Genomic DNA, 22837 nt, shown 5'->3' on the forward strand with positions numbered 1-22837 from the left:
AGAACGTCGCGAACTTAGATGTTGCTAAGACTTCGCTTTCTGACGTGTCTCACGAGCTAGCCAAGGCCAAGCATGAGCTTGAACTTGTCAAGGACGCTCCCATTGTTAGTGATGTGCTTGAATGCGATGAGTGTCCTATCTTCAAGTCTGATCTAGCTTCTTTACAGTCCAAGTTTGCTACTGTTGTTTGTGAATTAGAGGAGCTTAGATCTAGGCCTACTTTGCTTGGCGCTTGTAAGCTTTGTCCCACGCTTAGGTTGGAGCTAGAGGAGAAGAACGCTTTGATCAAGTCTTTTGGAAAGACTAAGGTCGTAGAGTCTAGCCCACCTATTGACTGCTCTGTTTGCCCTGGTTTGATTGCTGATCTAGATAGTCTTGCGGTAGAGAAAGCCAACTTAGAGAATGAGAATACCTATCTTAGGGCGATTCTGAGTTGGGTTTCTAGCAGTGAGCCGCAGTTGGGCATGATGATTAAGCAGTTCAAGCGTGGTGATGGGTTTGGGGTCGGTTACAAATACACGAAGTCAGACTTTGACAGGTTGTATGGTAAGATTGGCAAGACTGCTGGAAACACTGCTAGCACGAGCACACAGCCTTCGCTTGTTGACCCCGCGGATGGTGTGCTTAAAGAACCACCAAAAGCACCTCCGCAGAAGCAGGTTTGGGTTCCAAAGCCCAATGCGTTGAGGAACCCCCTCGACACGCTCCCTGCTGCCACAACCCAGGTTGCCCAGAAGAAGAGGGCTGCTTGTCCCCGTCCGCAGGCTAGGCCTCCACCTCCCAAGCGTGAGGTGAGGTACCACTGCGAGTTCTGTGACAGGGAAGGTCACCTGGAGGAGTTTTGCTTCAGGAGGAAGCGGGCTGTGAGGCGAGAGCAGGAGAGACGGAACGCGGACATGTACTCTGCTCGGGTGCATGGTCCTTCTCGGCGTGGTGGCAGGCGAGATGCTAGGGCACGCCGTGTAGGTGGAGGTCAGGAAGACAGTGGTGGTTACCGTGCTCCAGTGGGTGGTCGCTTTGCCGGTCGTGCTCCTGGTCATTTTCAGTACGGCTATGGACCACAGGACCGAGGCTTTGGAGGAGGTTTTGAGGCTCCACGTCTTCCTCGCGGTAGTGCTCGTCAGTCACATGGTAGACGGGACAGTGGATACGCTTTACCTGACTTTGCTTACCCTTCTGTAGAGCAAATGGCTCGTCACTGGTTTGCTTCTCACTTTGCTAACCCCAGTGTCGAGAAGTTTGCTCCTCCTTTGTCTCGATGGTGATGCAGGTTGGAGGCCTGGAGAACAAGTGCACCATGGATCTTGGTCTTATGCAGGTTTGATCAAGACTTGATGGTTCTCCAAGGCTGATGGATAGCCCATGGTAGCTGTTGTATCCTCTGTACATTTGAGTTTGTCTTTTGAGTTCTTTGTACATTTTCTGCATGTGACTTGTTGTAGATTCTACATCTCTACTTGCTTTGCTTGCTAGGTCTGTACTTATGCTATGGTGGAGTAGCCACTCTGTATGCTAGTTTTTGTGGTTTTCATCTTGTCTTGACTCTTGCTAGCTCAGGGTGTGTGCTTTGTCCAGTCCCCTCATGCTTGTGTAGCTTTTGCTCCTTAGGTCTGGTTGCTAGCTCAAGTATCTTCTTCATATAGTCATGCTGCCTTGGTTCATGTTGTTGAGTGCCTTTAGATTATTCTAGGGATATCTTTTGTCTTGATATGTTCTAGAGTGTCTTTTGGTATACCCTTGCATGTGGCTTGACTAACACCTAACCATTTGCTTGAGTCTTGCTCTGGATCTTTGGTGTTTGCTATCTTCTTGTGTCCTAGCTTCTCTTGTGCTAGGTATCACTTGTTGAGGGGGAGCTCTACCTCAGGTGCCGATGATGATCCGGAGTTACTGCACCGGCTGCAGGCTCCGGCCCCTTCTGCTTCGACTACCTCAGCTCAGGAGGACGATCCAGTACCACTACTTCCACTTCGATCGTTCACCTCTACACGAACCTGTTCGAGCAGAAGGTGGACCCGCTGAGGACGCAGGGGAGGTGACCTCAAGCTTGCTATGCTCTAGGTCCAGCGGGATCTTCATCGAGGTATGTGAGCGTTCGGCTTGTACGTTTTCCTCTCATGATGGACTTGTGGTTTTCTGATTGTTGCCTTTTCCATGGGACTCAGTTGGATCCATTTGGTCTAGTCCTGTGTGTCTTTGAGCCTATGTATTTGCTGAGTGCTTCATTTGCTTAGCTTTTGGCTTGTCTTTGTCTTTCTCTTAGTTTTAGCTTGGTAGTTGCATTGTGCATATGCATTGTACATGTTTGTATTTTGCATTGTCTCACTTGCACTAGCATTCTTGTATACACTGCTATGATCTTCTAGTACCTGCTAGTGTGAGTTGATAAATTTGATCATGTATAGCTTGCTCCACTGTGTATATGACATCATCTGAGTTAATCTATTTTGATTTGAAAAACTGAAAACATGATCACCCTGTCTTGACTACTAGCATGTTAGGGCGTGTTGATATGCTTTGCTATCTTATTCATGCTAGTGTGGCTTTTCGTTCAGCAATTCATACTTGAAATGATTTAAATCTGATAAAATTGCTTGAGCTATTCTTGAAATGGATTGAAAAATCCAGGTGGGATTGCTTGTCGCACTGATCGAGCTTTCGGGACGGCTCACTTTGCACTTGTGAGAACCCGGGCAAGGCTGTGCATGACTGAAACGAGTGCTTTAAGCTTCTGATTATCTTTGACATAGGCTTGGTCTCGTTGCTAAGTAGAGCATGACAAGCTTTCAACCCCTGGCATTAAGAATTGATTGCTATAAATTTAATTGAAAAATGGATGTTGGCAACTTGTTTTGGTTGGTTTGGCTCACCTGTATGAGTTTGAGTAGCACTGGTTTTCATTCCCTACTTGTTAGTGCTAGATCATGGGTGAAGCTTTTATTTCTCCTAAACTGAACTTGCCTAGCTCTAGACTGATATGATATATCCTGTTGAGCTAGATGCAGGTCTTGTTTATGGATGCACACGTGCTTGTGACTAGATGTTGCTCATATCCTTGTATCCCTGAATGCTTTCACTTACACCTCCTGCATTGCATTCATTGCATAGCATCTGTTCAGGGGGAGTTTCAGCTTCGGGGGAGCTTTAGGTCTTTTTAGGCTTGATGTGTGCATGTGCCAACAAGGGGGAGAATTTTGAGAGAAGTGATCGAACAAGGGGGGAGACTTGTTTGATTTTTGAAAAACCTGTTGTGCACAAGGTTTTGAGAGTGCATCATTTTGGGTGAGTTGCACTTGTGAGAGGGAAAAACTTTGCTTGGGGAGTTTCTGCTTTGGTTTTGGCTTCTGGTTTTCCACGTTTTCCCTCTGCTTCTTGCATGACTGCGTCGAGCATTACCTCTGTCTTTGAGGAGTCATGTTTTGGCTTTTGTTCGATTGCGTCGAGCCTTTGCCCTTGTCTTAGGGGATCGATTTTGCTTGAGTAAGTGACTGTTCCTGCCTTTCTGAGCTTTTTGTCACTTGCTTGTGCTTCTTTGTTCTTTTCTGGTTTCACTTCTCTTGGTTCGTTTGTGGTGTGTTGACAATGCACTCATCAAGGGGGAGATTGAGGAATGTTGAGTACTCTATCCTGCTTGTGATGAGTGAATTGTCAACCGTGCGGTGTGATCGTGCGCTTGGTCTTTGGATTGCAGGTACACGGGCGTCGAGTGTCGACGGGGAGCTGCCGTGGAGGTGCTGTGGCCGATGGACCATGCGGTGGACGGCGGTGAAGGGCAGCCGGGACCGGAGCTCGGACCGGGCGGCAGCTGTGGCGTCCACTCCTGGATCGAGGGCGCAAGCGGCGACGGAAGGCGGGTTTCTTGGTTTGCGCCACAAAACCAAGGAGGCGGACGGCGGTTGAAGACGCCAAGTCATGGAGGTGACGGGTGTCGGTCTCAGGACTGACGGAGGTGACGGGCGTCGACGGCGTCTAGGGCCTCGCTGCGGGCGAGGAGGTGACGGGCGTCGGGCGGCGTCTAGGGCCGTCAGAAGGCCGAGGCGGGAACGGCGTCAAGGGCCACGGCGTGGATGCGGGAATCTTCCCGCACGTGAGGTTTTGGCGGTTTTCTCAAAACCGGCCACCTACCTGGGTTTCGAGGACCCTCCAAAACCGTGGACTGGATCTTCATCAATACGGCGGCATCATGGAAAAGACTTCGTTCCGAAGAAAGAACCTCGGCCGTCGGATGAGATCGTGTACAAGGGGTGCTGCAGGCCAACCGGTCTGACCGGTCCCTGGCACCGGTCTGACCGGTCTAACCGGTCCAGCGTACCGGTCTGACCGGTCCCGCGGGTATAAATATCCCTTCACTTGTGTTAGGTTAATTGCGGCTTTTGTAATCTGTTCGTGGACTCCTCTGTTCTCCAGGCCGCCGCCCCTATGTTCCTCTCCCTCCGTTCCTCTCTTTAGAGTAGGATTTGTCCATGGATTTGTGAGACTTTGTATTGGATTTGATTGGGAAAGGAGGCCTCATCCTCCTTGTGCCCTCTGGGCTTTTGAATCAATCCAATTCTGTCCCTCTTTTGTTTTTTGTGATGGATTTTCGTTTCGTTTTTGATGCACTTGATTGCGACAGTTCGTAGAGCTCTTTGGAGTGATTCCCGTGCTCCTAGCTTCGTCCTAAACCCTCTGGAATCACGAGCTCTTCAGAATTGGAGTTCTTGAATTTTTGAGAAAACCTCAATCCCTCTTGATCTCCCCTCAAATTCTCAAGATTTGTTGATCTTTAGGACGAGATCTTTTAGGGATATGTTCACTGAGTAGGGGCGAAGCTATTCCCCAAGTTTCATCGATTTTCGTGGTTGTTTGGTGGAGATTCATCGTTTGAATCCAAGTTTTCGGGGATTTTCTGGGTGCCACCGGTCAGACCAGTAGGCAAGACCGGTCAGACCGGTCTGCCAGTTTTTTGAACAGCCGAGACCGGTCAGACCGGTCCAGTGCACCGGTCAGACCGGTCCAGTGCAGATCAGTTCTGCAGTTTTCCCGATTCGCTTCCGACTTGCTTCGTGGTTTCGCTCGCTCGTTCGAGGCCTTTTGTGTTGGTTTAGCTTTTCAATAGCTATTCTAAACTTTGGTCAGAACGCTTGAGGGCTTGGGTGATTTTCGGGATATAGGCCGACAGTTTAAATTTCGAAGAAATTTTGATCGGCTCTCATTCACCCCCCCTCTGGTCGCCGGCTTCGATCCCGCAGAGTTCTCACATTATTACAATCTAAAACATTTAAGGTACACGGAGTTCTCACATACACTCATCTAACAAATAAATAAGGTTCGAAATGCAGACTCAACATACTCTCATCTAACAGTCCCGATTACAACAAATAAATAAGGTTACACGTGCAATATGCATGAAAGCTGGTTGCCTCTTGCTGGATCTTCATGGCGCCTGTGTATTACTGCGCCGAGCTTTAATCTTTGCCACAATTTCCTCCTGACGAACTTGATAATACTCCCGCTGATACGGTAGGCAGGCATTAAGATCAATCGCAAGGATCCTTTCCTCCTCTTCCTTCTCCTTTAGCTTGTCCCGTTCATGGTTCTCAACCATGATGCGAGTCTTCTCTTGCTCACACTGTAACAGTGATCTATTGTGGCTTCTCATTTCCTCATAACGCTTCTCATCTATACATGCAAGCTGCTGGAAATGATCACTCTTACGGACTGATTCTTCTTGCATGAAAGAAATCCTCTGCAAGGTTAGATCTTCCATTCTCGCAGACCACTCCGAAGATGATGCTGAACCCGCATCCGAATTTGCTTTCTTCTTGGATACTTTCGACCTATCCCTGCCTGGAGGTCTCTCCTCGGCTGCACCACCTGGGTTACCGTTGTCCTCATCAAGGTTGATTGTAGCATCATTGTCACCTCCACCAGAGGCTGCACCTGACTTTTCAAATGTTATGTGCTTTGGATCCTGCCACTTGGGCTCATGCTTCATAATGTGCCAGCAGTGCATGAATGCAAAGTTGTGCTTCCATATAGAAGCAAAATTGGAGGCTGCAAGAGTAGTCTGCAACATGAAACAATTTTTGTCATATTTATGTTTTTGCCTACTATTAAAGTACAGAGGTATGCAACATTCAGAAACATGGCTGCTACACAATTAGAGAGCTATATATCACCAACTACAATCAGTGATCAAAGTGTGCAAACTATATTCAGAGACAATGTATTAAATGATTACCTTGTCGCTATCCGACATCCCGCTAGGATTCTCTCGAATGGCATCAGCATAGACTGATGCAAACTTCCCGACTTCATTCTTGATAGTGTCCCAGCGGCACTGTAGAGACCGTTCACTCCTTTATGGGTTTCTTCCCCTCTTCAAGTCGTATCTATCCATAATTCTATCCCACATACGACCTTTTTTTGTCCAGTACTTGTAATTGGGTCATTGCTTATTTCAAGCCATGATTTCACAAGGTATTCATCTTCTTCTGGGTTGAAGTTGGCCAACTTGATACGACTGGCGCATTTCTTTGTGCTCTTTCATTTTCCTGTATGCTCGGGGGAGAGCTCTGGTTCCTCCTCATCTACTTCCAAAGATGGCTCTGCGTTTTCAGCCGGAGGATACACTTGTTGCCCACTGCTACCTGGCTGCCCCATTGCGACATAGGGTGGAACCAGCTGCCTACCTTGGGGGAACCAGGATGGAGGAGCTTGGTACACGTACATGTACGGGTTGCAGGCACCCGGGTAGGGAGGAATGTTGCCACCAGGAAAACCTCCCTGTGACCCATCATTGGATTGGTTAGGGTCCATCCTGAAATCACAGTCGAAAGACATATATCAGTGATCATTTAAATTCAATCTTGCATATTCTGGCATAATTGCACATAAGGCATATACTTGCTTCATTGTAAACATGGTGACATTTGGGTTAAGTTTCCTTTGTGTTGGACCTGCAACTAAATTGCTTACACTATTCTGAACAACTATAACATAAGACTAAACATTTGGGTTGACAGTAAACAAGTTCAGTTCAGCGTCCTCAATAATTTGATATTGCAATGGAAGTACTACATCATACTGAACTAAATTGCATCCATCCTCAGTTAGTTTCAAACAGCAACTGGTGATTGAAATTGCATTGCTTTCTACTCACTGCAGATAGTATCTTAAAAGCAAATGCTAAACAATATGTACAAGTAACAAATTGCATTGCTTTATACTCAAATGCTGATAGTGCATATTGGCCAACGCAGGGCTACAAAGGGAGATACCTGAGTTTTCTAGGACCCCAGCTCGAGCGCCCGGTTGAGCTCTCCTCGGATGTGGCCGCCCGAACTGGTGAACTTTGCCGCCGCCGCTTCCGCCCACGGCGCGACACGCTCCCCTTCCCCAGGATGGCCTTGCGGCGCCGGACGCCCGCGCGTGCGGGCTACGACGGGAGGGCTCCGAGTTGGGGCTCCGGGAGGCGGCCCACCCCCGCGCGGATCCGGTCTTCCCTGGACCGGATCCGGCGCGGACGCCGGTGGATCCGCCGCGGCAGGCCGCGATTTCCCGGCGGCGGCGCACTTCCTCAACCCACAACCGGCGCCGGTGCAAGGACAGGGCGGCGGCGGCGATTCACTTCACATCTGGCCGAGGCGGGCCCTCCCCCGCGCTGATCCGCTCCTCCGCGCGGTGCCCGGCCTCGATTCGGCCACGGTAACCGCCGGAGGCTAGGACGACGGCGGATCAGGTGCGACAGGACTCGATCCGGCGACACAACTCGGCGGAGGCGCGGATCCGGCGCTTGCAACCTCGATTGCACAAAGGTAGACGGTGCCGGCGCTCCTCTTCCTCGACCTCGAGCCCGCGGCGGCAGCGCCTTGCACTTGCGGAAGTCGCGGGGGCAGGCCATCGAAGGTGGACGAGGGGGTGGGGGTGTGGGGGCGGGGGGGGCAGGAAGGGCCGCGCGTGGCGTGGGGGTTGGGGGACAGGGGCTCGGACGGTTGGGGACGACGGACGCGAGGAGGAGATATAGAGTCATTGGACGCGCACTAGGAGTACTGTGCGGATGATGAAACTGAATCTTACCGTGCGGATGATGAAACTGAATCTTACCGTGCGGGATGTGCGGGATAGAGAGGCCCGCTGCGGACTTTTTCTCCGAAAAATCACACTGCAAATCAGTAGCGTTTCTTTAACAGAGCCCAGTGCGGGCAGCCTCACACCCTCTCCATCCCCGTCGCTCCTCCCTTCCCCATCCGCTCCATCCGCTAATCCGCATCGTGCTGCCCTTCCCATGCTCTCTCCTCCTCCGCCCGACTGCCCCCATGCGCTTTGCCTCCGCAGGGAGGAGGTTCTCCTTCGGGGATGGCAGTGCCGCGACCGGGGACACGCACGCTGAGCAAGGGAGCGTGGAGATGGAGGCGGATCGGGGACGAGATCGCGCAGATGGACGCGTGCATCGCGCGGAGATGGCGTCGGCCGGGGGCGTTAGCGACGGCGACGGCCTTCTCTCCGGTAATCTCGTCTCCATCCTCTTCCTTGACCTTCTCTCACGGGTTAGGGTTCGATAGTTTTTTTATTCGTATGCCTGGATGGCCGGATCCGGTTCTTGACTCATGATTTTCATGCCTAGCGGGCCGAATCCGGTTCTTGATTCATGACTAGAATGGCTGGATATTTCGATTTGGTTTTCTTGTTGATTATTGTGGAGCGGGCATGTGCCGGTGAGCTGGCCATTGGTTCGTGCTCTAGATCAGAGTAGTTGATGTCATCACACGTGTCGCATAGTAGTTGATTTGGTTTTCTTGTTGATTATTGTGGAGTGGACATGTGCTGGTGAGCTGGCCATTGGTTCGTGCTCTAGATCAGAGTAGTTGATGTCATCACCCATCCTCTAATGGGCAGGAATTTTCTTTGCACTGTGCCAAACGGGCCAAAGTTCATGGTCGTATAATCTTGCTCTGTGCTTGAGATTCTGAAGAAGATCTTGGATCTTGGTTAGATAGCAAAGATCGATGACCCTGGTTAAGTACTGTACTTTCTTCACTGAATGTATGTTGTGCCTTGCCAAATATATGGATCTCCTTTTTTTTTCTTTTGATCACTCAGAATGTGATGGACTGATAGCTAAAAGTAGCTGCATTAGAAAACCTAGAATTTAAATTAGTTGTAAGCTAATTTTACATGTACATCTAATTATCTGATTTCATGTAGTTTGCATGCTGCCTAATATTTGTCTTGCTATTCCCCCCCCCCCCAAAAAAAAATAAAATTGTCTTGCTATAGTTGAGCTGTTTATATGAGTAACAAACAGAAGAGTTGTCTTGCAGCCTGCTTGTTGTATGGATAAATAAAGTCAAGACTAGGCAGTCAGTAGTACATGTAAAATTAGCTCACAGCTGCAGCTCTTATTAACCTTCCCCGTAATTGACCGGGCCCTCGCCGGACGCTGTCGCATCACAAACTATGTAGTCTCATTTTGCTTTTATTACTGTAGGTCCTAAAAGCCACAGCCCAACATTGTTTCAGATTTCTATTGATTTTGCTAAAGGGGACGTCGATGTCCAGATTACCAAATTCACAAGCCTTGTGCCAATCTACTTGAAGTTCGGAGCCTCACTAATCATACTAAATGTTTGTGCCTATATATGTTGATATAGATTGTGGAGAGGCATGCTAGGAAGTAAGCAAATATTATTTTTCTACCTTTTCTTTTGTTCTGCACATGTTCTTGTGAATCAGTCGTGCATATAGTGAGCTCACCGCTAAGCATAATCACTACTTGACAAAGACACGATTATATCTAAACCCTGTCACCTTTTCCAGGTTTTGGTGGAACTGGAAAAACCTTCCTTTGGAATTGCATCCTTTCTAAATTAAGATCACAAGGTAAAATAGTCCTTGCTGTTGCTTCCTGTGGAATCGCTTCTCTCTTGCTTTGTGGTGGAAGAACTGCACACTCTAGATTTCATATTCCTATAGATATAAATGAAACAAGCACATGTACCATTTATCGAGGAACAAACTTATCTCAACTCATCAGTAAAACAAGCCTAATATTATGGGATGAAGCCCCAATGACACATAGATTCTGTTTTGAAGCACTAGATCGAACTTGAGAGATATTCTTTCTGTTGAAGAAGCTACAAATAGTCAAAAACCATTTGGAGGCATGAATATATTGCTAGGGGGTGATTTTAAGCAAGTTCTTCCGGTAGTTAACCATGGAAATGCAACAGATGCTATTAATGCATCTCTCATCAGCTCCTCATTGTGGCAGCATTTCACAGTTTTTAAACTGACCATCAATATGAGACTTCGGAACCCACATCTCAATGATAGTGAAAAACAAAAAAATAGCACAATTTGCAAAATGGGTGTTGGATATCGGCGAAGGCAAATATCCTGCTTATGATGACAATAATGACACTGATGAAAAATGGATACAGATACCTTCTCAATTATTACTTCAACCAATGGCCAATAATATTGAAGCAATAACAGATGTGATTTATCACGACTTCTCTACAAACTTTACATGTATTAACTATCTTGCTGAAAGAGCTGTGATCTGCCCATTAAATACCACAGTTGACGTCATCAATGATACAATGTTAGAGAAGGTCCCTGGAGACAGCAAGATATATCTGAGTTACGACAGCATAGTCAACTCAATTGAACAACCAGATGACTTCCCAATTCTATATCCACCTGAATTTCTTAATTCTATAACATTAAACAATTTCTCCCAGCACAGACTTGCCCTAAAGATTAATGTTCCAGTTGTCCTGTTATGTAATATTGATCAGTCAATCGGACTATGCAATGGGACTCGGTTGCTCATTGTTAAATTAGGTGACTATGTGATTGAAGGAAAAATAATAACAGGCTCCCATATTGGAGAGCATGTTTGCATCCCTAGAGTCGTTTTACATGGAACCAGTCCAAAATGGCCATTTACTCTAGCAAGGCGTCAATTTCCAATCAAAGTATGCTATGCACTGACCATTAATAAATGCCAAGGTCAGACGCTGCAAAAAGTTGGGATTTACTTGAAAGGACATGTATTCTCTCACGGTCAATTATATGTTGCAGTTTCAAGAGTCACATCACAAGAAGGCCTGAAGATATTAATCGAAAATGAAGATGGAACATCTGGGACTGCTACAAAGAATATTGTCTATAGGTAAATTTTGGAGCATCTCTAATGCTATTCATCGAGCACTTGGCAACAACATTACAACACCATATCCTTTTGATAAAACATATTATATACACTACCATGATTATATGGAGCTTCCTGTCATCTTGAATAATACTTATTATCACTATGACTACCTACTATTCCGAAATCAAACAGGCTATTTAAATGTTCTTTTTTTTGCTCCCTGTATATCATCAATGTACTTCCTTTTTATTAGGTATCAATCACTTACCTTTTTGTATCTATTACCATATGGTACCTTAATGTTTTCCTTCCAACTCCTATAGGATGACCTGCATTCCATTAAAGGATATCAACCAAGGATCATACAAAACAAAAATCTGTGCAAGACTAACAAGGCTTTCTGAATTTATCCTTGATGACAAACCAGAACAAATACAACGATTGGACTTTGTGCTACTAGATGTCGAGGTACATATAAAACTTAACTCCCTAAAAAACAGCCAAACATTCTTATATTACAATTATATTAACAAATGTTTCCATACACAGGGACATGCAATCGAAGCTCAAGTACCCCAGCAACACATCAGTCGTTTCTTATCACGTCTTAAAGAAGGAACTGTGTACTTTGTTGAATTCTTCCAGGTCGTTCCATGTAGGACCAATTACCGAGCAGTCAGCCATACATACATGATTAAATTCACATGCCATACTAGAGTAACTGAATTCAATGCTGCGCCTCCAACATTACCCAAATATGCATATACTCTAGCATCATTTGATACTCTGAGGACCAGAATCGACTATACAGCTGACATGTCAGGTGATTCCAATTCAAACATAAATTCTGTTGCTTTAAATAATATTATAGAACTAAAAAAAATGACACAGCAAATTTCCAGACACAATAGGTCGAATTGTCTCTGTTGAACCTGCTACAACTGCTTATGTAAAAGGTCTGAAGAAAGCAATACGTCACCTTTACATATCCGATGGCCGGTATGATTACAGCAATTATTCCAAATACGAAAATAGGATCACATATTTTTTAATTTACTTCATGTTACCTATATATTTTGATACAATGCAGCGAATCCATTGAAGTGGTCCTTTGGAGCCGTCAAGCAACTGAATTCCCAGCTGAAAAAATCATTGAACTGAGTAAAGAAAAACCTATAATTTTACTACTCCTTGGTATCATTGCCAAATCACGTGAAGGTAAATAAATCGTCACCAAATATTCTTTTCCTCTCTTCAAATTATGCATTCCTTTATTCTTTCTGTAGTTAATAACATACTTTTAAAACCAGGTCAGCTAAAAATACAAGGAAGCATGTCATGCCAATACCATATCAATCCTGCAATCCCAGAAGCAGCAGCTCTCATAAACAAGTAAGTTCACTTAACTTATTACCTGCAAATTCTAATAAAAATTCTACCCTAATTCCAGTAATATTACATAGATTTACAGGTTTTCCTCATCAAGTAACATGGACTGGTGCAGCCACTTCTTCTTCTTCAGATATTATGACTACATCAGTGACAGAATTAGCAAAATTGACCAATCCACATGAACTCTATGTATGTTCCCACAAACTGCAATCATGATCCACATGACCAGGTTCACAGCTTCACCACTGATTGCCTGTTATTTATCCTACATGTAGGGTAACATATATCAAGTTAACGTCGTACTCAGAACAATATCACCCAATCAACCATGGTGGTACTTAGGCTGCATATTATGCAGAAAAAGAGTATTCCCAGAAGGTGAAACGTACAGATGTCCCAAATGCTCTGGAAATAAAGCTGAACCTATGTATTTCCCTCTCGACTCAAATCTACTTTCCATAATTAAATTATTGTCTTGCTATTTAAATATTTCTTTCATGAACAAACAGGTACCGAATTGTTTTCATTGCAGCTGATCCAGACAACTTCTTGGAAGATAATGCACCTACCATTGAAATAACATTCTTTGGAAACATGGGTCAAGAACTTACAGGCATCCCGGTGCTCCAATTAGCAGCAATATCTGAAGGAAATAATGTTTCTATCCCCCCAGAAATAACACGTCTCTATAGTCACAAATACACCCTTGCAATCAGTGTTCCATTCTCATCAATGCAAAGAGAAAATGTATCATATCAGGTAAAAAATATCATCACTACAGCAGGCCCTGTTATCACTACCAAAACTATATATCCTGCTACTTCAGGTACACAAAAAGGAACTGCTCCACCATCCATGCAAAACTTCAAGGTCGCATAACCTAATAGCAATCTGTTGCATTATGTTTCATAGGAACAGGACAACAACAAACTAAACCTACCCAGGACACCACAAGACACTTACCAGTTGCTGAAACCACCAAACTAGACAGTAACAAGGTGAAATAAAATTCAGTTTGCCAACTTCCTTTTCGTATCTATAACAATATACTGTAATAACAACTTCCTATTTATATCTACGCAGGAAGAAGGCAAGGTAGCAACCCCCCTGCCTTCACCTCAACGATTACAAATGGAAACATCGGTACATTTCTATACCCACACCATGTGCATTTAATTATACTATGCATAACCAAACAAACAATAATATGTCCTATATTTGCCTTCTGTCAGTCTCCAACAATGAAACAGACAACTTCTTCAGAGGATGACCTTGCATTTTCTACAGAAGCTGGGTACCTCCCTCATCAGAAAAGTACACCACACATTACATTTCCCTACTTCATAAAAACGGCAAGTCTAACTTACAATTTTTATTCTACAGCACATCCGGTAAAAAACAAAACGAAATGTGAGAAGAAAACTTGGAGACTGAACCTCAATCCAACTTCAGCGGACTTCACCTACTATCAATCTACTGCCTCTTTTGCTCTCAGCAATCAGTTGCCACTAGCTACCCTAAACGTTTGTATTATGTAACAATTATGTTTGCGACTTAGACTTCATATCTATCAGCCATGTACAAAACAACTTGAACGGCGCAGCTTAGCGCGCCTACCTTTCTAGTAGGAATTGAATTCTAATTATTCTATCTACACCGGTGACTCACGATAGCACTCAAGTTCCATGGCGGGGGCCCTACCGACTCTGTTTCCTGTGCCCAGCCCGAGGAGGACTGCGGGAGAACACGGAGTCGCAGCGCGGCTGAGCAGGTGATGCGGAGCTCGGCCATGCAGGAGCCGGCGTGGGCGAGCTCGGGGTCAGCGGTGGCACCTTGGAACGGGGCTGTCGGGCTGGACGTCACGTGGACGTGAGGTACAGCGGCGCGACAGGCTCGAAGCGTGGTGGACGGGGCGCTCGAGGCGGCCGCCGCCGAACGCCGGGTGGAGAGGCTAGGAGCGCACGGACCCTGGCCGTGGTGGGTGCTGCCGCCCACCCAGGCAAGGCGCGGCCGCCTAGCCGCTGTTGCGAGGCGGAGCGCCGGCGGCTCGAAGGAGGAGCAAGGAGAGCCGCCGTGGCTGGCCCCCCGGCTCAGGCGAGGCGGACTGGCGAAGCAAGGCGCGCTGCCGGGCCAGCAACGCGGGGGAGGCGGAGCGCTGTGGCCGGGCTGCCCGCGGGCGAGGTGGAGCAGGGAGCACCGCAGTAACATGTGGGGAGAGCGTTGGAGGTCACCGTCACTGTCAGGAAGGCCGCAGTAGCTTTTTTTAATCTAACTCTTCTGCTCCGATCCGTCTGCCAATCCTCCTATTCCTATTATGACACGAACTACTGCTTACCTATACTATTCCATATATCCATATCCCTATATATATATATATAAGAACACACAAAGTTTCTGAAATCATAACGTTTGAATATAAATTAATTCTCCTTATCGCATATGTGCGGTTGGCTTGCAGCGCCCTCTCTCGTACACAAGCATTGCTACGTAAGCTCAATTCTCCCGAAATCACATGGACGTACACTTGCAGATGGCGAACAGGTACGAGGAACACACTCCCGTTAAAGACCAAAGCAGCACCACCATCACAAGTAATACTGACCAATTATTATATCTATAAATGTTTATTCCATCCCACACTATGCAACAAAATGCAGATTATTATTTTTAGATGACGACAACATTAGCAATGATAGTGGGGCCATGATATTCGGTGACCAACAACAATTAACAGATGCTAAAGAACGTAAGAGGAAGCGAGAAAGAGACCGGTATGCACAACTATCTGACCAGCAAAAGGATGAACTGCTACAAAAACGTCGTGAAGCTCGTCAGCAAAAGAAAGTTTTGCAAGGGGAACTACGCTGCACACCTAAGCAAATTGAAGCAAGACGTACAAATGCTAGAGCACGTTATGCAAATTTAACACCCGAGCAGAGACAGGCAATACGTGATCGTCAGAGATTGCTTTATGCAAACATGACATATGAGCAAAAACAAGTAAAGAGAAATCGTGAAAAAGCATATCGTGCGAAAAGACGCAACGCTCCGAGTAAGAAATCTATCGCTATGGTAAATCCTTTGTACAACTCATCAGATTCAGATTAAAGATATTTTTAGAAAATATGTTCATTTTTATAATATTGTAAAGCATGAAGGTATGCACTCAAAAAATTATTCATGTTCATGTGTTGTGCTACTTTCTTCTATCCAATCCTTGTGAACCCATTGCAACGCACGGGCACTATGCTAGTAATTAAAAAAACGCAGATTGCGGATGTTTGGTTGGTTGATGTGTTTTTCAAGATATTTGGAAGATTGGTTTCGACTCATTTTGAGTTTCCCATCCTATTCCCTCTATTTTTTTTCAAAACAAGGCTCGTCCCCGATTCCATTTCGAGAAACGGAATTACATAGTCAGAAAAGTCAGGGAAGAAGAGACTAAGAAGGAAGGAACCAAGCCTAAAGAATTCTCTAACCTGACTTTCAAGCTAGAGGAGAACCAAGACTGTTAGCAAATAATGGGAAAAAAGATCAAACACGGGACACAATTTTTACGTGGAAAATCCTTGCGGAAAAAAACCACGGGCACCAACGCAGGAAATACAATAAGTCATCAATTTTTCGCGTGCGGCTTACAGAATGTATATTTAGAGCGGAGCGGACTGAACTGACTGCAGTCAAACACAGAAACAAATCCGCTAATCACATAACCCGAATCGTGGGCCCTCCAGGCGTCTCCACAAGACACGTTACAATTCGGATCACATCAAACAAACTCCAACTTGAGACGAATTCCATCTTGCAGCAAATGAAGTATCATCAATGAACTCACTTCAATAATAAATAATCGTCGGGCCCGGATGAAAGCCTACTGATATGATAACTAAGTCTGTTCCTATAGCTATCTTCCTTTAAATTATAATCTCAAATGAAAAATAGTTGGCCTAAAGGGCCCATAGCGTCTGGCTCGCCCTGGGCCCTTAAAAACCATGAGCTGGACTTGATTGTCGTGGTATCATAGTGTTTTTTTTTGAACTTATCTGATTCATATTTAGGCACCTTCCTGATCACAAATCATCGCCACTAGTCAAATCTAATGGCCACTAGCTGATCACAAACTGATGTAGAGCCGATAAGATATAGTACTCTGATATTCACAGGCAGCTTCCAAATCTGATCCAAGTGATACGACGGATCCTTCCACATCTTCAATGAGGCACTTGTAATAATAAAATATGATTCACGTGATGCTCGGATTATTACTTGCGCGGCCATTTGTTGTACAACAGTGGCTTCACTGCCAATCTGCCATTATAAGCAAGATCAATCACATCGATCGAGTTCGAGCTCCAAGAAGAAGACTACCATCCATGACAGAATCCAAGAAAGACGAAGCTTCTCCCCTGCACGTGGTGGTGTTCCCATGGCTCGCTTTCGGCCACATCATACCCTTCCTCGAGCTCTCGGAGCAGCTCGCCAAGCGCGGCCACTTCATCACCTTCGTCTCCGCCCCGAGGAATCTCGCCAGGCTGAGGCCCGTCGTCCCGGAGGTCAGGCCACGCATCCGCCTCGCGCCACTGCCCCTGCCGCGCGTCGAGGGCCTCCCGGACGGCGCCGAATCGACGGCCCACGTGCCGCCGGAGAAGGTCGAGCTCCTCAAGGTCGGCTTCGACGGCCTCGCCGCGCCCTTCGCCGCCTTCCTCGCCGGGGCCTGCGCCGGCGGGGGGGGGCCGGAGTGGGGCACGGCAGGATGCCGGACTGGATCATCCTTGATTTCGCGCACCACTGGCTCCCACCTATCGCCGACGAGCATGGGGTGCCGTGCGCGGCGTTCTTCAACTTGCCCGCGGCCTGCGTCGCGTTCATCGGCCCCAAGGCGCTCAACGACGTGCACCCGAGGTCCGCGGCGGCGGACTTCACCGTCGCGCCGCCGTGGTTCCCTTCCCCGCTGTCCCATGTCGCGTACTGCGGCCACGAGGCCGAGTGGGTCGCCGGGGCGTGGCGGCACAACGCCTCGGGCATCTCCGACGCAGCCCGCGTCTGGGAGACGACGGAGCAGTGCCCGCTCCTCGTGTGCCGCTGCAGCCGCGAGGTCGACGGCCCGCTCTGTGACCTCCTCGGCGACCTCTACGGCAAGCCCGTCCTCCCCTCCGGCCTCCTCGCGCCGCACGACGCCGCCGCCCGCGCTGCCTCGGCCGCCGGCGACGACGGTCGCAATGACGACGACGGCGACGACGAGGAGACCGCGGGCCTCATGCGCTGGCTGGACGCCCAGCCGGGGAGGTCCGTGCTCTACGTCGCGTTCGGGAGCGAGGCGCCGCTGACGCCGGAGCACGTCCGCGCGCTCGCGGTCGGGCTGGAGCTCGCCGGCGTGCGCTTCCTCTGGGCTCTACGAAGGCCGCTCGGGGAGGCGCGGCCGGAGCTGCCGGACGGGTTCGAGGCCCGCGCGCGCGCTGCCGGACGCGGGGTGGTGCGCGTCGGCTGGGTGCCGCAGGTGCGGGTGCTCGCGCACGCCGCGGTGGGCGCCTTCCTGACGCACACCGGGTGGAGCTCGCTCATGGAGAGCTTCCTGTTCGGGCACTCTCACGGCGCGGCTGATGGCGGCGCGGCGCGTCGGGCTGGAGGTGCCGTGGAACGGCCGCGCGTTCGCCGGCGAGGACGTCGCGGCGACGGTGCGGCGGGTGATGGTGGAGGAGGAAGGGAAGGAGCTGGCGCGCAACGCCAGGGAGCTGCGGGAGGTTCTCTGGGACACGGAGAGGCAGGGGAGGTACATTGACGAACTCATCGAGCACCTGCAGCTGCGCCGCGGAGCTTAGGCTGCACCGTGCACGACGCGCTCGATTGTAGCGCTCCTCCCCTGCTGTCCGGCAGCGCGTCGTGCACGGTGCAGCCTAAGCTCCGCGGCGGCGCTGCTGCAGGTGCTCCACGAGCTCGTCGATGTACCTCCCCTGCCTCGCCGTGTCCCAGAGAACCTCCCGTAGCTCCCTGGCGTTGCGCGCGAGCACCTTCCCTTCCTCCTCCACCATCACCCGCCGCACCGTCGCCGCGACGTCCTCGCCAGCGAACGCGCGGCCGTTCCACGGCACCTCCAGCCCGACGCGCCGCGCCGCCATCGTGAGGCCCTGGTCGGCGAACAGCGGCAGCATCACCAGCGGGTGCCCGAACAGGAAGCTCTCCAAGAGCGAGCTCCACCCGGCGTGCGTCAGGAAGGCGCCCACCGCGGCGTGCGTGAGCACCCGCACCTGCGGCACCCAGCCGACGCGCACCACCCCGCGTCCGGCGGCGCGCGCGGGGGCCTCGAACCCGTCCGGCAGCTCCGGCCGCGCCTCCCCGAGCGGCCTTCGTAGAGCCCGAGGAAGCGCACGCCGGCGAGCTCCAGCCCGACCGCGAGCGCGCGGACGTGCTCCGGCGTCAGCGGCGCCTCGCTCCCGAACGCGACGTAGAGCACGGACCTCCCCGGCTGGGCGTCCAGCCAGCGCATGAGGCCCGCGGTCTCCTCGTCGTCGCCGTCATCGTCATTGCGACCGTCGTCGCCGGTGGCTGAGGCAGCGTGGGCGGCGGCGTCGTGCGGCGCGAGGAGGCCGGAGGGGAGGACGGGCTTGCCGTAGAGGTCGCCGAGGAGGTCACAGAGCGGGCCGTCGACCTCGCGGCTGCAGCGGCACACGAGGAGCGGGCAGCGCTCCGTCGTCTCCCAGGCGCGGGCGGTGTCGGAGACGCCCGAGGCGTTGGGCCCCCACGCCCCGGCGATCCACTCGGCCTCGTGGCCGTGGTACACAACATGGGAGAATGAGGAAGGGAACCACGGCGGCGGGACGGTGAAGTCCGCCGCCGCGGACCTCGGGTGCGCGTCGTTGAGCGCCTTGGGGCCGATGAACGCGACAGTGGCCGCGGGGAAGATGGAGAACGTCGCGCACGGCACCCCGTGGTCGCCGGCGATGGGCGGGAGCCAGTGGTGCGCGAAGTCGAGGATGATCCAGTCCGGCTTCCTGCCGTGCCCTTCTCCGGACTCCCCGCCGGCGCAGGCCCCGGCGAGGAAGGCGGCGAAGGGGGCGGCGAGGCCGTCGAAGGCGACCTTGAGGAGCTCGACCTTCTCCGGCGGCGAGTCGGCCGTCGACTCGGCGCCGTCCGGGAGGCCCTCGACGCGCGGCAGGGGCAGTGGCGCGAGGCGGATGCGTGGCCTGACCCCCGGGACGACGGGCCTCAGCCTGGCGAGGTTCCTCGGGGCGGAGACGAAGGTGATGAAGTGGCCGCGCTTGGCGAGCTGCTGCGAGAGCTCGAGGAAGGGGATCATGTGGCCGAATGCGAGCCATGGGAACACCACCACGTGCATGGGAGAAGCTTCGTCTTTCTTGGATTCTGCCATGGACGGTAGTCTTCTTCTTGAGCTCGAACTTGATCGATGTCACCGGGAATGTGGACACGGGTCTCGGTGTCGATGGGATTCAAGAACTAACAACTCGAGGATCTTACTTATAATAAGTAAGGTATCTGGTGCAAACCACAATTTTGTGAAAACCCGTGCAAACCATGGCAAAAAAGTCGTCTAAATTCACCAAAAAAATCACACATATAGATAATATGATGATACACAATTTTGTAAAATATGTTGTCCAAACTCGACTTCGTTTGTGAGATATAAAAATAACAAATTTCAAGCCAGAAAGTTGTCCAGATGATTTGTTAGAATTTTGCTATTTTTATATCTCATAGACGAAGTCAAGTTTGGACAAGATATTTTACAAGGTTGTGTATTATCATATCATCTATATGTGTGATTTTTTGGTGAATTTAGACAATTTTTTTGTCGTGGTTTGCATGGGTTTTTACGAAGGTGTGGTTTGCACCAGATACGTTCCCTACTTATAATGGCAGATTGGCAATTTGGCAGTGAGGTCACTGACATTATTGTACAAACAAAATGGCTGCGCAAGTAAATCCGTGTATCACGTGAATCATATTTTATCACAAGGGGCTTTTCAGACTCAGAATTTACTATACCATTGAAGATTTTGGTTGTTCTAAATTAAATTGTTCTAAATTTGACCAAATTTATAGAAAAGAGTGATAATATTTAGAATATCAAATGAGAATAATTTAGACCATTATAAAATATATTTTTGTTATTCACTTATTTAATATGTTAGATGTCAATATTGTTGTCTATAAATTTGGTTAAACTTAAACTACTTTAACTTCTCTAACTTAAGGACAATGCAAATGGCCGCGCAAGCAAATCCGTGTATCACGTGAGTGATATTTTATTACAGGTGGTTTCTCGGACTCAGAATTTACTATAGCATTGAAGATTTGTAAGAATCGGTCGTGAACTTCCAGTTTCATTACATACGCTCCTGTGAATATTAGAGTATATCTTATTGGCTCTATATATTAGTTGGTGATCAGTGCCATTAGCTTTGACTATTTGTGAAGCAGAGTGCTTAACTATGATACCACGACAATGGGCTCTTGTTATTAGTTGACCATATTTTTACACAGAATCCAAAAGTCAATGCTAAGATTCAATAGTTTTCATTTGTCAAATTGTTTTTCTAGTTTTCTAGTAGCTACAAATTAATTACTTGCCTTTTAGTCTGTATGATAGTTTCAGCCCATTTATGCGCCAGAGTCGGGCCGCTTCAAAAACGTTTTTTTTGTTTTCTAATTCTTGTGTTATGGAGTCTTTTGGGATTTCTAATTCCTTGTTTTTGGTGTCCTCATTTACATTTATTTCATTTTAATTTATGTATTATAATATTATTATCTCAATTCTAATTTGATGTTCTCATTTGACTTATTTTCTATATTTAAAATGCACTCAATAGAGTTTTATTAATTTGTTAATTGTTCACTTTCACAAAAGTACATCTATTTCAAAAATCAGCATAATTTTTAGATAGATAAAGCTTGCACAGTCTGTGTAGAAATTTTGTCTAAGCTTTTTTTTCATTCCACGTACTCCTACTAAATAGATACTATTTCAAAAAATCAATGTGTATAAATTTTTAGTGAAAGTTTGGTTGAATTCATTTTTTTAGTTCCACATGCTGACTGTTGTTTATTTCATAAATCAAGTCATTTCTAGATTGGAAAGATGTGCATTTTGTCTAAAAGATTTGCAGAAATTATTGTTTCCAAAACTGCGTGAATTTTCTAGTTGCACAAATGGCATGCATTGTGTAGTTTATGCATCGTTTGGCAAAATTCGAGTGAGAGCACTGTCAAAAATAACTAAATCTTACATTGAAGCACTTGAACGTATGGCCCCACAAGATATCAGCTGCAATGGATTAGCGTTAGCCTGAGCATTCGATGACAAGCTTATTCGGCGAGCTGATCGTCGCCATTGAGGTGCTAACCCCAGCTGCAATGCTTTGCCGTCCCTTTGTTCGCTATACTTTGCCACTGTTGTACTCTGGCGGATGCTTGCCGCTGTCGTCGTGTTGGTTGGAGTTCACTTCGAACGAATGCTTTGCCGCTATAGTTGGCCAGTCAAGTGGATGCATTGCCATCTTAGTTGTGTTGTAGACCTTGCACCCCTAGTGTTCTACTTCACTTTAATAGGTCCAATTGTTTGGTCGTGGTTTGGTTGGTAGATTTGGGTGGGTCTTCTCCCCCATTGTTCTTGCTGTTTTTATCTATTGTTGCTAGAGTCGTTGCCGTTTATTTGGTGGTGCTCTGATTTCACATTAATAGCATCTGTCTATTAAGATTTGTAATGATTGTATGCTTCTCTCTTAATAAAATATATGCTCAAACATATTTTTTTAAAAAACCTCAACTGCTGTGTTTCTTATTGAATGACAGGTGCTAGTAAGTAATGAATGAAGTAGATTACACCAACCGAATAGCCGGGAGGAGTAAATAGAGCATAAATTTTAAGCTAGGGGTTAGATGGACAAAGTGGATAGATAAGAATATTAAAATAGATGTTTTCAAGTATACTATAATGAAAATAATTGTTAAATTGAGCGCTTTGAAAATGAGTACAATATGATCTTTTTTAATCCAAAGTGGTCATTTAGAAGTCAATAATATTTAAATATTATTTAGTATAATTTTTTTTACTGATGTTCCTCCGGCAACACATCTATGACCCTATTTAGTTGCTAAATGAGGCTCAAAACACGCATTTTTTTACTATAAGTGTACAATAGTGCATAAAACACTGATTTCCCACCAAAAGATCAGTCCAATAATACCACTCACCCGTAAATATTGATGGACGGATCAAAAGCCTTATGAAATTTAATATCTTAATGCTGATGACGAAGTTTTTTTATCAGATTAATTATATTCTAA

At 47.7% G+C, this 22837-nt stretch overlaps 2 protein-coding genes and 2 pseudogenes across 9 annotated transcripts; 2 read left to right on the forward strand and 2 right to left on the reverse strand.

Moving 5' to 3' along the window:
• Window positions 1–5416: 5416 nt before the first annotated feature.
• On the reverse strand, window positions 5417–6898 carry LOC120695046. Its single transcript, XM_039978368.1, has 2 exons — window positions 6224–6898; window positions 5417–6049 (listed from the first exon to the last, which is right to left on the reverse strand). The coding sequence occupies exons 1-2, from the start codon at window positions 6239–6241 to the stop codon at window positions 5417–5419; spliced, it is 651 nt and encodes a 216-aa protein (XP_039834302.1). The 5' UTR covers window positions 6242–6898.
• A 1237-nt stretch (window positions 6899–8135) lies between these two features.
• LOC120665331 (replication factor A protein 1-like) lies at window positions 8136–14202 on the forward strand. Of its 8 annotated transcripts, none has more exons than XM_039944906.1 (15): window positions 8136–8490; window positions 9802–9864; window positions 11071–11161; window positions 11467–11611; window positions 11693–11966; window positions 12046–12142; window positions 12234–12361; window positions 12454–12535; window positions 12607–12724; window positions 12811–12962; window positions 13045–13361; window positions 13448–13533; window positions 13619–13678; window positions 13768–13849; window positions 13919–14202. In XM_039944906.1, exons 1-15 carry the CDS (start codon window positions 8301–8303, stop codon window positions 14071–14073), a joined length of 2040 nt encoding a protein of 679 aa, XP_039800840.1. In that variant the 5' UTR covers window positions 8136–8300; the 3' UTR covers window positions 14074–14202. The 8 variants fall into 8 exon arrangements, with proteins under 8 accessions (XP_039800840.1, XP_039800864.1, XP_039800831.1 ...); XM_039944930.1 differs by having other exon boundaries at window positions 13768–13829; XM_039944915.1 differs by lacking the exon at window positions 8136–8490 and adding an exon at window positions 9634–9658.
• Window positions 14203–16788: 2586 nt separating this feature from the next.
• LOC120695889 lies at window positions 16789–18370 on the forward strand (annotated as a pseudogene).
• A 59-nt stretch (window positions 18371–18429) lies between these two features.
• On the reverse strand, window positions 18430–19916 carry LOC120695890 (annotated as a pseudogene).
• Window positions 19917–22837: the final 2921 nt, after the last annotated feature.

Source organism: Panicum virgatum, chromosome 2K (genome assembly GCF_016808335.1).
Source record: "Panicum virgatum strain AP13 chromosome 2K, P.virgatum_v5, whole genome shotgun sequence".
Taxonomy (NCBI): Eukaryota; Viridiplantae; Streptophyta; class Magnoliopsida; order Poales; family Poaceae; genus Panicum; species Panicum virgatum.